A 14,514-nucleotide genomic window follows, 5' to 3' on the forward strand; every position below is an offset into this window, starting at 1 on the left:
TTCATCATAACTCATCATACTTCATCATAACTCATAATAATGTATTATAACTCATAATAATTCATAATAATCCATCATAATTCATAACTCATAATAAACCATCATAACTCGTAATAACTCATCATAATTCATCATAACTCATAATAATCCATCATAACTCATAATAATTCATAATAATCCATCATAATTCATAATAATCCATCATAATTCATAATAATCCATCATACTTCATCATAATTCATCATAATTTATAATAATCCATCATAACTCATAATAACTCATCATAATCCATCATAATTCCTAATATTCCATCATAATTCATAACTCATAATAATCCATCATAACTCGTAATAACTCATCATAATTCATCATAACTTTTAATAACCCATCATAACTCATAATACTCATAATAATCCATCATAATTCATAATAATCCATCATAACTCATAATAATTCATAATAATCCATCATAATTCATAATAATCCATCATACTTCATCATAATTCATCATAATTTATAATAATCCATCATAACTCATAATAACTCATCATAATCCATCATAATTCCTAATATTCCATCATAATTCATAACTCATCATAATCCATCATAATAACTCATAATAATCCATCATAACTCATCATAATTCATAATAATCCATCATAACTCATCATAATTCATCATAACTCATAATAATTCATCATAATCCATCATAATTCATAATAATTAATCATAATTAATAATACATCATAATTCATCATAATTCATAATAATCCATCATAACTCATCATAATTCATAACAACTCATCATAACTCATCATAATTCATAATAATCCATCATACTTCATCATAATTTATAATAATCCATCATAACTCATCACCCTTCATCATAACTCATCATAATCCCTCATGATTCATAACTCATCATAATTCATAATAATAATAAATCATAATTCATAATAATAAATCATAATTCATAATCCATCATAATTCATAATAATCCATCATAACTCATCATAATTCATAATAATCCATCATAATTCATAATATTCCATCATAATTCATAACTCATCATAATCCATCATAATTCATTATAACTCATCATAATTCATAATAATCCATCATAACTCATCACCCTTCATCATAACTCATCATAACTCATAATAACCCATCATAATTCATAATAACTCATAATAATCCATCATAATTCATAATAATCCATCATACTTCATCATAATTTATAATAATCCATCATAATTCATCATAACTCATAATAATCCATCATAATTCATAACTCATCATAATTCATAATAACTCATCATAATTCATAATAATTAATCATAATTAATAATCCATCATAATTCATCATAATTCATCATAACTCATCATAATTCATCATAACTCATAATAATCCATCATACTTCATCATAATTCATCATAACTCATAATAACTCATCTTAATCCATCATAATTCCTAATATTCCATCATAATTCATAACTCATCATAATCCATCATAATTCATAATAATCCATCATAACTCATCATAATTCATTATAATTCATAATAAATCATACTAATTCATAATAACTCATAATAATCCATCATAATTAATCATAATTCATAATAATCCATCATAAATCATAATTCATCATAACTCATAATAAGCCATCATAACTCATAATAATCCATCATAATTAATCATAATTCATAATAATCCATCATAACTCATAATAATCCATCATAATTCATCACAATTCATCATAACTCATCATAATTCTTTATCTTTATTTGTTATGAAGTTATTGATGATGTGGATGTATTGTTATTTTTTAGTTGTTTTTTTCTTTTTAAATCTGCTTTATTATTAATGAGGTCTTTATCTCAATGTATTTCCAATGAATAATAAAGGTTAAATGGATTTGTCTGTGACTTTAATCACAGATCTCCTAATGTAAGAAAACATCTGCGCACATGAACACATCTGTATTTATAGCTGAGACTTGAACCTTTCATTAGCTGCAGGTTAGAATATTCTAACATAAATGATGGCAGAGACAGAGAAGTCTGCAAACCGACCGGCCTGGCATTACAGGATGTTTGCAGTGATGGTGCAGATTGAAGCAGCAGAAAGTGAGAAGCAGGAGGCAGAGAGGAGCCACAGAGGGAGGTGTAATCCGGCTGCATCACACACCAACACCATCTGTCACCACTGCTATCACAGGCACTGGCGATGTGTGTGTGTGTGTGTGTGTGTGTGTGGGTGGGTAGGGCTCCTCCCGCTGCAGCCTGTGGTCTGCACGGGTCTGTCTCTGAAGCCTGAGCGCAGGAGGAGGAGGAGGAGGAGGAGGAGGAGGAGGAGGAGGAGGAAGGGTTTTACTGTGTAGCAGCAGCAGCACTGTGAGCTGGAGGATGCAGAGGAGAGACACGCGGTGATGCGGAGACACATGGCAGCCTGCACCGCCTGCATGCTCTGACTGCGGCTTCCCCCTCCATTCCCCGGGACACCGGAGAGGCTGGGGTGCAGAGAGACGCTGCTGGGAGGCTGCAGCAACCACCGAGCAGGATCACAGGACAAACCAGCTCTGCTGACCACAGAGCCTGCTGGTAAGCCTGAGCCTGGCCCCATCTGGCTTCATTGTTCCCTGTAGTGTTTTAGAAGCAGAATCCTCTTATTGTCTTGGAGGTATATGAAATGTTGCAAGGCTTCTCTCCGTGCAGTTAAATAAAAAACAGATCAATAAAAGCAGTGATAGCAGCATTAAAACAAAGGGCACGAGTAATTGTAGCTAAAGGCTGCTAATAAAATGATCAATTTTACAGCAGCAACAATTGTTCTGTGTTTCCAGTGATGCAGTTGGATCGGCATTGTTCTCACTCACAATTTGTTCTGAGCCAAAACAAAAGAGGTGTTAAAATGCAGCCATTAAAAAGGCTTTGCATGTGTTTGTATTTGATATATTAACCATTGGCAGGGCCTGGTTGGAAAGCTTAGCCTACTCAAGGTGACATTCGTGAGCTGAAGTTTCCCCCCTCAGGTGTCGCCTCAAAGATCAATAGTCTTTTACATTTGTTAAGAAATTATGTGATTTGTTTAGCTGTGCAAACTTTTTTTTCCTGATTTCCTAAAGTGCTAATATGTGAACCACAACCAAAATCATTCCCTGGTTAAATAATAACCTTTAATGACAAATGTTCACGACGTTGTGCTCGACGTGAATATCCTGGAAACAGTGTAGAGAGAATATTAGAATATACAATATGGTCATTACAATAAAGCTGTATGAGCTATATTGCCTACAAAATAAAAGTGTATGTTGTCACTTTTGCATATTGTTGTTATTCTATTCTCTCTAACCAACAGGATTGAACAAGGTTTGACTTTTCTACTTAACTTGTTGTAAATTCACTGAATCCTTGTGTTTCTTTTGCATGATGGGGAATAAATATAATTTAGCATTTAAACACTTTAATACACATTAGTAGGACCACTTTCCACTCTCATCTTATTAATTGTGGTTTGTTTTTAAAATATATTTAAACATTACATTTTCGCAAACGCGGTTTCTTTATTGTCAGTACCGTGTGCCTGAGGCTTTTTGTCCCCGCCGAGCCGCCGTCGCCATGGGAGATAACGTGTCCAAGCGTCTGAAGCTGATCTCAGCCACAGAGGCGGAGATGGAGGAGCGCTCGTTTACTAACCCGTACCCGGACTGGGACCAGGGGGGCCTCTCCTCCAGCTCCGGGGCGGAGAAAGATTACAACGAGCCTTTCGACGAGGAAGGGAAGGTGAGAGGTCCGGCGGCACCATTTAAACAGCGCGCGCTGACGTGCTAACAGATGCTACAGCTAGCTTGTGTGTGTGTGTGTGTGTGTGTGTGTGTGTGTGTGTGTGTGCGCGCGCGCGTGTGTGTGTGTCACAGCAAACAAATCAAATAAATAGAGGCTAAAGTCTGAACATTATGACACTTTAGATAAAAGCATCTTTGAGTTACAAGAAAAGCGCTATACAAGTCTAATGTATTATTATTATTATTATTATTATTATTATTATTATTATTATTATTATTACTAAAAGTCTTTAGTGCAGTGCTTCTTTTTCGGTTTTCGCTCATTTCTTCACTTTCTCCCGACCTGTTGCATTTAAATACCCGTCTCTCTGTCGCTCTGTGTGTATCTGGTCTGCACCACTACACTCGCTGTCGTTGGAGCGTCTGCCCCCCTTCCTTCTTTCACATAATGGCATGATCCTAGTCTGTCCTCGCATGTGATTGACCTCATGCTGTGCCCATCAAAATAAAGTTTGATGGGCACGTTTATTTATTATACAATAAAATATTGCAGTTTTTTGCCCTTATTCCTAAAAAGACAATATTCCTACCAAGCTGTTTACATGACTACTGCAGATGAACATATTCTGTCTGCATGCAGCCGAGCAGACTCCATGTTTGCGTGTCTTAATCTGAATAAGGCTTAATACGGAATATACAAACAGAACATGCTGTTTACATGAGGATGATGTTGTCATATTCAGAATAATAGTTCAATAATCGTGTCGATGTAAACATAGTCACTGTTTGTCTCTCAGCTTTTTGTTTCTCAGCTTGTGACGGTGCTGAGCTATGATTATGTTAATCACTTCTGACAGTAGTTGTCAGTGAGGGCCTCTGGTAGTTTACCCAGCCGGAGATCCTCTCGGTCACTGAGTAAAATGGTGACTGCAGATGCAGTCTGGCTGCAGCGTGTGAAACACTTTGTGCACATGAGGGTCTCTCACTGTCCGCAGCAGAGGTCAGAGCTGAGACACCGTTTCTCTCTGTTCAGTTATCAGGCTAGTGAAAGGAGTACAAACATCTCCTGTGTTCCTTGTGAGAGAAGATCCTCTCGTTCTACAGTTCACACTGCAGGCTGAATGTGACTGGAGCATGGAGCATGAAACATGACGCATGGAGCATGGAGCATGACACATGAAGCATGGAGCATGACACATGAAGCATGGAGCATGAAACATGACGCATGGAGCATGAAGCATGAAGCATGAAGCATGAAGCATTCTCTGACTCATGCTGTTAAATCTGTAAAGGGTAAATGTAGCCCTGAGCCTTGTGGGAAATGAACTCATTACCATGTGTGTTTCCTGAAATTAATCTTAATGATGTAACCTGCGGCGAGATATCTGAGAGATTATTAGGTTACTGACAGACCGGACACACTTTCAGGTGTTTTATGACCTCTGAAATTCGCAGGCAGATGCAGACATGCAGCTCACAGCAGCAGTCAGATTAGTGTCCGCATGGTGCAGCTGTGCAGGCGGAGCTGTAATGATGTCAGGAGGCAGCAGATGTTTTCCTCTGAGAAGCTGCCTGAGGTGTATGAACGTGTTTCTTCTCTCCTCAGGTGAGCTCATCCTTCCACAACAAGCTACAGAATAAGATCAAAGATCTCCTCCAGCAGATGGAGGAGGGCCTGAAGACGGCCGACCCTCATGACTTCTCCACCTACACCGGCTGGACAGGTGTGTCTCCAGTACGATGACACTGTGCGGACACACTGGGTTGATCACTCACCCCCTGTGTCTCTCTGCAGGCATTGCCTTGTTGTACCTGCAGCTGCACCGTGTGTCCCAGGAGGCCTCACACCTGCAGAGGGCTCTGGACTACGTGAAGAGGACCATGAGAATCCTGAACGGCCGCAAAGTGACCTTCCTGTGTGGCGACGCAGGGCCGCTGGCGGTGGGCGCCGTGGTTCACCACAAGCTGAACAACACTGCTGACAGCCAGGACTGTTTGTCCAGGTGAGCAGCCGGGGCTGTGGACAAGAGAAGCAACACATTAGCTATAAGTAACGTGTGCGTGTGCGTGTGTGTGTCAGGCTCCTCCAGCTGCAGCGGGCGGTGCTCAGTCCGGACTCGGAGATGTCCGATGAGCTGCTGTACGGCCGGGCCGGCTACCTTTACGCTCTGCTCTACGTTAACAAAGAGATGGGTGCTGACACGGTGGACGAGAGCACCATTACAAAGGTAACGCACCGTTTTATCTTTATCTTTAACTTGTAATTCTTTGTTTGTCGGCATCATGAAGCACAAACAAAGTGTATTTGGGCTTGGACTGCCTTATGAGACACGGATCTATAGAGCTGCATCGATAGACGGAAGAATAATCAACTATTTTGATGAATCGTTCATCAAAAAAAGCTTTTAATGCACATGTGAGTAAATGCTGTTTACAGCCTCATGTGGAGATTTCTGTTTTATATTAAAGTGAGAGAAGACATTTAAAGACGTCACCTTTAAGAAACACGGACATTGTTCACTATTTTCTGACATTTTATGGACCAAAACCATTAATCTAGAAAATATTCTGCAGTCTGTGTTCAGTCTGTGTTCAGTCTCTGTATTCAGTATGGTCAGTCTGTGTTCAGTCTGTGTTCAGTCTGTATTTAGTCTCTGTATTCAGTATGGTCAGTCTGTGTTCAGTCTGTGTTCAGTCTGTATTTAGTCTCTGTATTCAGTATGGTCAGTCTGTGTTAAGTCTGTGTTCAGTCTGTATTCAGTCTATTCAGTCTGTGTTCAGTCTCTGTGTTCAGTCTCTGTGTTCAGTCTGTATTTAGTCTCTGTAGTCAGTCCGTGTTCAGTCTGTATTCAGTCTGTGTGTTCAGTCTGTATTCAGTCTTTGTTCAGTCTGTATTTAGTCTCTGTAGTCAGTCCGTGTTCAGTCTGTATTCAGTCTGTGTGTTCAGTCTGTATTCAGTCTTTGTTCAGTCTGTATTTAGTCTCTGTAGTCAGTCCGTGTTCAGTCTGTATTCAGTCTCTGTATTCAGTCTCTGTGTTCAGTCTGTGATCAGTCTGTATTTAGTCTCTGTAGTCAGTCTGTGTGTTCAGTCTGTATTTAGTCTCTGTATTCAGTCTCTGTGTTCAGTCTCTGTATTCAGTCTCTGTGTTCAGTCTCTGTGTTCGGTCTGTGTGTTCAGTCTGTGTTCAGTCTCTGTGTTCAGTCTGTGTTCAGTCTCTGTGTTCAGTCTCTGTGTTCAGTCTCTGTATTCAGTCTCTGTGTTCAGTCTCTGTGTTCAGTCTGTGTGTTCAGTCTGTGTGTTCAGTCTCTGTGTTCAGTCTCTGTGTTCGGTCTATGGGTCCAGCTCGTGTTAACTTCAGGAAGGATTGACTGTAATGCAGCGCTGCTGTCGTTGATAGTGTGGGAACAATAACAGAGTTTGTTGTTATTGTGTAGTACTACTGCTTACAGTAAGTGTACTCGTAACCCTCCAATACTCTTTGGTGCCATGTTTTGCTCTGAGTCGGCTTTGTCCACAAGCACGAGCTCTTGTATTTGCAAAGTGCGTATCAGTGTTTCCTATGCTGCAGTCAACCCTTAAAAACTGCTCTGATTTTAAATAACTGTTATTCTTATAACCCATTATATTAATACTGATACTAATAAGATGGTGTTTTTAACGTCAGGCAGTATTGTGATATCCTGCAACACTAATGCTGTAATAACCATCTGTTACACACACACACACACACACACACACACACACACACACACACACACACACACACACACACACACAGTGGATAATAATCGCCACACTCATTTATTTAAGCACGCACACTCACTGCAGAAAACTGCAGGGCCAGCTGTCCCCTCTGGTAAAGAGCCAGGCCAAAGCACAAATACTGTACGCACACACAGTGTGACAGACGGGCTGAGAGAGGAGGCAGCAGCCCACACACTCTCAAGTCTTACATCGAGGTGTTATTATGACGGATGAAGGAATAAAACTGTGAAGCTTTAAAGCTCCAGTTTCCTGCAGCACTGCGCTGCCGTTCATCACACACACACACACACACACACACACACACACACACACACACACACTTTTCTCTTTATATGGATGGATAGGAGTGAATGGTGGTGTAAATGAAGAGGCTGTAGATCTGCTCTGTCATGAGGAGGAGCACAACTTGCTCAGTGGGGACTGAGAACAGAGAGTGTGTGTGTGAACAGAACCTGCTGACTCAGAACCTGCAGTCGTCCTCAAGACCTTCAGATTCCTAGAGGAGGAAAGAAACCAGAAAATATTCAAGAAGCTGAATCAGAAGATTTAGATTTTTCAATAATTGCAGATTTTCTCTCTGCCGTTGTAAAAACTTAAAATAATAACATATATTTAAAATAATAATTTACCGAATGCCTTTTGCATTAACATCACAAAGATCCAGATTGCGTAATAGTTGAACATGATTCTTAGTGGCATTAAAAATACATAAATCTAACTTTCCTTAAGCTGTAGGAAGCCTGCTGATCGGCTGCACAACTTCCCATGTGAATGTGTGTAAATAAGTTATTTCAACCGTAAACGTTCTGAATTGTGTCCTCTGTCTCTCCCTCTCGGTGCTCAGGTGGTGACGGCCATCGTGGATTCGGGGAAGAGCATGTCAGCGGAGCAGAAGAAGACAGAGCGCTGCCCTCTGCTCTATGAATGGCACCATAAGCAGTACATCGGTGCAGCACACGGTCTGGCAGGAATCTTTTACATGCTCATGCAGGTAACAGGTCCAAAGAAATGCTCAAATATTTACTCACTTTAACACATGCAGTCAGTTCCTGCATGAGCTCATGTGTTAAAGGGAGCAGGGGTAAGATCGGACGTATTTTAGACCACCATCTCGCTGTCAGACAACCTTTGTGAATCTGAACTAACCAAAGTCACACAATAACACAAAGGATGTAACTAATCGAGGCAGTGGGAGAACAAGTGCAGTGTTCTTCAAGCTAAAATCACTGTTTTTGTCAATGGAGTCTGGTGCTCCAGTCCCAGTCACTAACTCGGTCTCTGTCTCTCTCCAGCCCGGAGCAAAGGTCCATCCAGACGTTCTGTCAGAGTCGATCCGTCCCAGCATCGACTACGTCCGCCGCAAGAAGTTCCGCTCGGGGAACTTCCCGTCCTCGCTGAGTAACGAGAGCGACCGGCTGGTTCACTGGTGCCACGGAGCTCCTGGAGTCATACACATGCTCATCATGGCTTATAAGGTGAGGCTGCTTTATGTACCACCGTGTGTGTGTGTGTGTGTCTGCCTGCTTCATGATGTCCGGCACCGTGTGGAAGTTTAATGTGTTGCAGATATTTGAAACAAGTGAATACTTATTAAACACACACTTTATCATGTTGCTGCACTTGTGAGATTAGAGCAAAGATGGAGAATGAATCCTCCCAGACTAAACATACCCACACACACACACACTACAGCAATGCATTGTGGGCTAATTTCTTGTTTCCTTGGCTCATGAGGGAGCCACTTGGCAGCTGATGCAGAGACTGTGGCAGCAGAACAAAGCTCATCACTGTTTCTCTGCAACAGATCTTTCTTCTGTTGTTGCAGGACGAGCATTTCATGTTACAACGCTGTAGACTACACCTATCCACAGTCGAGGGAATGATGATCGGAGAAGAGATTTTTTACTTTTAATTGACACGTTTAAGCGGTGGTCACAGACAGGTGCTTCGTCGATTTACCTGATGTTCAGCTGTCTGGCCTCCAGCTGGGACACTCCTGTCTCTCCCCAGCAGCCAGCGCCCTAACCACACCCCACTGCCACAAACGCTCACAGATTGTAATAACTCATACATGAGCTTTAAACCTCATAGAGTGTGCGGGCCCACCGGCGGGCAGGAGTTTTATTGCGCCTGTGCATGTACATTTTAAAAAATATATATTTTTGGAAAGCTTAGAATTTCGTCTATTTTAATATGGAGATGAAAATCACAACAGCGGTACAATCAGCTCCTCAAACTAGCAAGTACACTCAAAATCATAACTTTGAGCCCACTTACCTATAAAGCCTCATAAATATCCTCTTTTCAGCAATATTTTGAAAAAGATCTCTTAAGACATTGCCAGAGGTCCACACGTTCGTTTCCGGTAAAAAGATATCCACTGTGAACATCGTCACATCGATAAAAGTCCATGAACAGGTGTTGCAATCTGTGAAATCAGCTGATCGATTTTTACATTGTGTGATCAACAGTCATAACGAATATCTTGTGCTCTCATCACGGTTCAGACACGTCCTGGTTTTAGCGCGGGCTCTCAGCATCAGATTGACACTTCATTTGAGCCAATCGGAGCTTCGATGGGTCTTTTACAACCTTCATGAGCCAATGAGTGTCAACTTGATAAGAAAGTGCCCACCCACTTCTTTTCTTACAGACTGACCCTGGATCAGCTCAGCGTCCTGGTGGCGCGTGCATCGTAAAGGAAATGTGCGCCTCTTTCGTTAGATGCGTCACTTCCCTTGGTTTGTTTTTTCAAAATAAAATGTATTTCCAAAATAATATTTATTATTTATTGTACAGAAAAAAATACAAAAAAACCATAAAAATATTAGAAAAAAATGTCTTTATACTTCACTTACTCTGTGTGATTACCACTAACAGGGAATATGGGTATATAATAGTTATTTATAAATAGATAAAAATAACATTAATTAATAAATATTATAATATGTACATGTACATATTGCACAGTTGGTGTACGCCTGGTGTTACTCTTAGACAAACCTGTCTAATAAATTAAGTTTTTATCCTTTTTATCTGAAATTTGGTGGTGAACTTGATAACACTTGGTTCTATGTTTCTATTGTGTATGTCAGCTCTACCAGCTATACCCATCTTCTGACATCTTTTTCAACAAAGAAATTCTGGCAGAGTATATTTTCTTCAAATTCAGTATATTCAGACCACTATTACTGAGTGCCAAAGCACTTAGAGTGATTCTTCACTGTTTTGCAAGAACAATAAGAGAGTTATCTTTTGAATGAGACCGAAATCATGCAGCTGGTGCAAATGGTTGAAGAGCAGCTTTCAATTTACTTTGGGTATGTCGTTTGTAGGTATTTTCGCCCACCTTCTAAGAGGTTTTAAAGTAAACTGAAAATATAATATTAGATGATGCATTGTGTCACAGCAGCGGTGCAGAAATTACTTTTAACATGAAGGACGATGAAGAGACATTTAGAAAATCTATTTTAAGTGACTTCTGTTTACAGAAACACGTTGATGGTGATACATCAGGCTTTGGTGCGGATGAAGAGTAAGTTATGCAAATCGTATTTCCCTAATGCATGACTTGATTATGTCGAGGAGTCGCCCCGCCCTGACGATGGTTCATATTTAATTTTCTGTCAATCAACTAATCGATTAACACATTTTTTGAGGATGTCATTCGTCTCGTTGTCTTTTCGTTCCTCAGCCGGCTGCAGATTTCTAAACTCTGCTTCCTGTTTCCGTCACACACTCACATCCACTCAGTCTCATCAACATTTTATCACAACAGAATAAACTTCAATATTTGTTTATTTATCGCAAGTTAATATTGTTATCACGATATTCAACATTATCACATAAATATGTGATAATGTTGAATATATTCCTTGACTCTTTTATGACTTCCTTGTGTTTGTGCTGCAGGAACAAACACAAGGAAGTCATAAAAGATTAAAGTACATTCAGCTGCTTCTGATCTGCAGCATTAAAGAGATGAAACTGTCCACAGTCTTCAGCAGAGTCCGCAAAGGTTTCTGTGACGATGTGAACAGTTAGAAGGGAGGAGGATCCTCCTCATCATCATCATCATCATCATCATCATCATCATCATCATCATCATCATATCAGAAGATGAGGGAGCCGGTGTCGGGTTATAATTCTGGTAAATATCAGGACTTCTTCTGTGTGTCTGCAGGTGTTTAAAGAGGAGAAGTACCTGAAGGAGGCTGCAGACTGTGCCGAGGTGATCTGGCAGCGCGGCCTGCTCAGGAAAGGTTACGGTATCTGCCACGGCACCGCCGGCAACGGATACGCCTTCCTGTCCCTTTACAAGCTCACGCAGGAGAAGAAACACCTGTACCGCGCCTGCAAGGTGAGAACAAGCGCCTGCCTCAGATCGACAAAGACAAGCGGCGAGCAAAGGTTCAAACTGAAGGAAGCTCATCGGCTCAACCGCCACATTTAGAGTCACTTCAGTAAACACATGATCTCCAGTTAAGGGACTGAGTTAATGATAATCTCTGCTTCTCTCCCTGCAGTTTGCCGAGTGGTGTTTGGCCTACGGGACTCACGGCTGTCGCATCCCAGACAGACCCTACTCTCTGTTTGAAGGTACCAAAGATTTATCACTAACTTTCCTCCAGAGCAGAAGTGAACCTGACGAGCAGCTGAGGCTCCACATGAGCAGGAGATGTGTGTTGTCTTCTTTAATGAGCTCTTATAAAACACGCTGTTCTAAATCCAGAATACGTTTTGATACAGAGATTCACACCTTGTTAATGAATCAGCTGAGCGGGAACATCCAGGCATGATGACGTGTCTCACACTAGTGTCTTGATTGGATGTGATAGACAAAATATATAAGTGTGTGTGTGTGAATAAATCTCCATGTGCATCTTGAAAGGCTGTTTGAAAACCAAAGAATAAATGTATTTTAATAAGTATGATTTCACTTCTCAGGTATGGCCGGGGCCGTGTTCTACCTGTCCGAGGTGGCACAGCCTGAAGCCTCCTGCTTCCCCGCCTTTGAACTTTGACCTGCCAGCTAATGGACGAGGATGATGAAGAGTCTTTTTTTGAAAGCTGGACAAGTAAAGGAAGTGTTTGTGACACAGCGTCGCCCTGTAGTCATGAGTGAGTAGAGACAGAGATAGATACACTGACGGAGCAGAAGATATTGATCCAGTGAGAAGTAATGTCGATGAACATTTCTCTTCTTGAAGATGGAACTGAACTCCCCTGTGTGTGTGTGTGTGTGTGTGTGTGTGTGTGTGTGTGTGTGTGTGTGTGTGTGTGTGTGTGTGTGTGTGTGAGATGATTTCTTGTCTCGGTTTCACTTCTGCAGGTATTTGTCTCTCAAACCTTTAATTAGTATTTCAGATCTTCATCTATCAGCTGTGACGTTGAACTTATCACATATAATAAGTTTTCCATGGCAGCGCTGCGTTTACATCTGAGGAAGAGCTTCTTATTGTGAAGTGTACAAGTGTTGAGTCTAAAGCTTTTGGTTCTGTATCAATAATTTGTAATTCCAGCCAAATGTTACAACATGGACTTCGTTCTGTTCAGTCGTCGTTCTCTCTGAAAGTAGCCTTGCTTGCTAACGTTAGCACTGATTCCCAGTTAGCTTGGTTCAGTAGCTGCTGTTTCAGATGATGGTGATGTTTCACAAAGTGTCACATGAAGTGTTTGAATTGATATAAAAGTAAAAGAGTGCTGAACATGTGTTTACATGTCCTTTAGCTAAAGAATGTGAAACCATGCTAGCTTGTTAGCATGTTAGCTTGGTTTGAAGATGAATCCTTCAGTTGTAGGTTTGATAGATTTGAGTTCATTACATGAGGCTTTAATGGAAACGGCCTGAAATGTTTGTTGTTTTTTAACTGGCCTTAAAGCTTCCAGACGTGCTGATCGTGTTTTATTCTCAACTTCTCCTCACTTTGGTTCTTCTGTGAACAACTATTTTTAGAAACTAGACAGTTTAGGTTCAGCTTCCTGTCGGAGCCTAAAAATAACATCAAATAACCCTTTAAAGTCCCGTAGGGACATGAGCAGTGTGACACAAAGTAAAGAGTTTGTCTTCGTCTGTTTGGAAAAGCTTAAAGCTCGTTAGTGTATCACAAACACAAACATTGTTTGTGATTGTGATCTCATGTACTGAGAATAAAGCAGTTTTGTTGTTTCATTTAAACGTCAGCCACGTGTTTAATCTGCAACTGTAATGCGACTCAAACCTACTTGAGATGAAAATGCAGTTCTTTGCATGTAAATGTAATCTTTAGCAGACGGGGTACAAAAGTAAAGTTAGCGAATGATCATGTGTCGCTTCCAGACACAGCTCAAATAAAAGCCTGATCTATGGTTAAAAGTTTGAATAATAAATAGTATATAATATTATATCCAATATTCCCGACAGTACATGAATGCACATGAACGCCTCATCGTCCGGCAGAGCGGCTCAGTGTCTCTGCATGAGGACAAAGTCACATGATGTAAGACGTGTCGTCGGGTGTGTGTGTGTAATTCTTTACAAACATTCATGAAACGTCTTTTGGAAATAAAGAATGAATAAAGCTTCTTGTTCATGTAATTCTTTACAAACATTCATGAAACTGTCTTTTGGAAATAAAGAATGAATAAAGCTTCTTGTTCATGTAATTCTTTACAAACATTCATGAAACGTCTGTTGGAAATAAAGAATGAATAAAGCTTCTTGTTCATTGTTTCCACTTCCCTGTGCAGGTTAGCGGATAAGCTAACAGGCTAATTCATTCACAGTTGCTTGACTATGTTGTCAATTTGTATAAGTTTATAGTTAAAAAGAAAGCAGTTCATCTTTATTGTTTGTCTCTGCAGGAGCATGTTCCAAAACACTGAATCTGTTCTCCGTCTCTGCGTTGAACACAGAATTATCTTAGTGTCTCAACTCTTAACATTTCAAATCGAAGATTTTATTTAAAAAATCCCTCGAAGTA

The 14,514-nt window shown here is 40.3% G+C and overlaps 1 protein-coding gene across 1 annotated transcript; it reads left to right on the forward strand.

Moving 5' to 3' along the window:
• The first annotated feature begins 2,406 nt into the window (after positions 1–2,406).
• lancl2 (LanC lantibiotic synthetase component C-like 2 (bacterial)) lies at positions 2,407–14,113 on the forward strand. Its single transcript, XM_029457937.1, has 10 exons — positions 2,407–2,602; positions 3,575–3,784; positions 5,393–5,510; positions 5,582–5,789; positions 5,867–6,014; positions 8,397–8,543; positions 8,845–9,027; positions 11,736–11,912; positions 12,079–12,151; positions 12,500–14,113. The coding sequence occupies exons 2-10, from the start codon at positions 3,620–3,622 to the stop codon at positions 12,574–12,576; spliced, it is 1,296 nt and encodes a 431-aa protein (XP_029313797.1). The 5' UTR covers positions 2,407–2,602; positions 3,575–3,619; the 3' UTR covers positions 12,577–14,113.
• Positions 14,114–14,514: the final 401 nt, after the last annotated feature.

This window comes from Cottoperca gobio, chromosome 20 (genome assembly GCF_900634415.1).
Source record: "Cottoperca gobio chromosome 20, fCotGob3.1, whole genome shotgun sequence".
Lineage (NCBI taxonomy): Eukaryota > Metazoa > Chordata > Actinopteri > Perciformes > Bovichtidae > Cottoperca > Cottoperca gobio.